At 40.9% G+C, this 1,458-nt stretch overlaps 1 protein-coding gene across 1 annotated transcript in view; it reads left to right on the top strand.

The window, feature by feature from the left end:
• The first annotated feature begins 6 nt into the window (after positions 1-6).
• The window catches only part of LOC116853553, a 1,574-nt gene continuing 122 nt past the window's right edge, over positions 7-1,458 (top strand). The window contains exon 1 of the mRNA XM_032834670.1: positions 7-1,430. Within this exon, the coding sequence (XP_032690561.1) occupies positions 70-1,430 (1,361 nt within the window). The 5' untranslated portion in view covers positions 7-69. The remainder of the gene's footprint in view (positions 1,431-1,458) is intronic.

The raw sequence follows: 1,458 nt of genomic DNA, 5'->3' as shown, positions 1-1,458 counted from the left end.
TTTATCTTAAACCTACGGGAACTAAATAAATATGTCCATCCGCCACACTTCAAACTAGAAGATTGGCGGATGGTTATCCGTCTTATGTTGCCTGGAACCTATATGACTTCTCTCGACCTCGAGGAAGCTTATTTTCTGGTTCTAATTTTCGAGCAACATAAGAAATTCCTTCGATTCCAATGGCGTAACAAGACTTACCAATTCACAGCCTTGCCTTTTGGTCTCTGTACGGCTCCTTTTATTTTTACAAAGATCATGAGACCGATAGTTACTTACCTTAGCGGAAGAGGTTTTCAATCCATTATTTATCTGGATGACTTTCTCCTGTTGGGCTCATCTTTCGAGGAATGCCAAGCTAACGTTACTACTTCTGTTAATTTTCTTCAGTCTCTGGGATTCATAATTAATTTTTCTAAATCTAGTTTACATCCGTCAATTACATGCAAATACCTAGGTTTTATTTTCAACTCAGTAGAACAATCTATTTCTATCCCATACCAACGCCGGAATAAATTATTACAGTTAACTAGGAATATAATTCGCAAAGAGAAATGTTCTATAAGAGAGTTTGCCAGCTTCATTGGCTCACTCATCTCTGTATGTCCAGCAGTTCAATATGGTCTACTCTACACGAAGAACTTTGAGAGGGAAAAGGTCTTAGCTTTGAGTAATTCTAATGAAGATTATTCAGCAACTATGACGATTCCTCCTAACCTCCAAGCAGACTTAACATGGTGGCTTAAAATATTTTCGAATCCTAATCAGACTAATAAGATTCGATCTGGTAAATTTGTTCGCGAAATTTTCTCGGATGCCTCTTTGAACGGTTGGGGCGCTTCTTGCGGAGACCTACGCACACATGGTTGGTGGTCGACTAATGACAAAATTCTTCATATAAATTTATTAGAGCTTAAGGCGGCCTTCAATGCCCTCCGCTGCTTTGCAGCGGACCTTCATAATTGCGACATTCTACTCCGTATCGATAACACTACTGCTATAGCATACATCAACAAATTCGGATCGATACGATACCCCCATCTCACTGCAATCTCGAGACAAATTTGGCGTTGGTGTGAGGATAGAGATATTTTCATTTTTGCCTCTTATATTTCCTCGGTAGAGAATTTAATTGCCGATACTGAATCTCGTATTGCGGACCCAGACACTGAGTGGTCACTGTCGGACGAGGCGTTTTGTCGTATAACAAAACTTTTCGGGCCGTTTGAGATAGACTTGTTCGCATCTTTAATCAATAAGAAATGCGACTTATATGTTTCTTGGTTTCCGGGTCCAGGATCTATCGCAATAGATGCGTTCACCTTGTCCTGGAGGGACATATATTTTTACGCATTTCCACCTTTCATCTTATTACCACGAGTATTGAGAAAAATAGTGGACGACGGAGCAGTGGGCATTCTGGTGGTGCCCTGGTGGCCCTCCCAGGCCTGGTTCCCACTA

The sequence above is a fragment of the Odontomachus brunneus genome, unplaced genomic scaffold (genome assembly GCF_010583005.1).
Source record: "Odontomachus brunneus isolate Ranch 3 - 2012 unplaced genomic scaffold, Obru_v1 Obru_scaffold_356, whole genome shotgun sequence".
Classification (NCBI taxonomy): Eukaryota; Metazoa; Arthropoda; class Insecta; order Hymenoptera; family Formicidae; genus Odontomachus; species Odontomachus brunneus.
The sequence above is the reverse complement of the archived record's forward strand: the minus strand, read 5'-3'. Positions and strand labels throughout refer to the sequence as shown.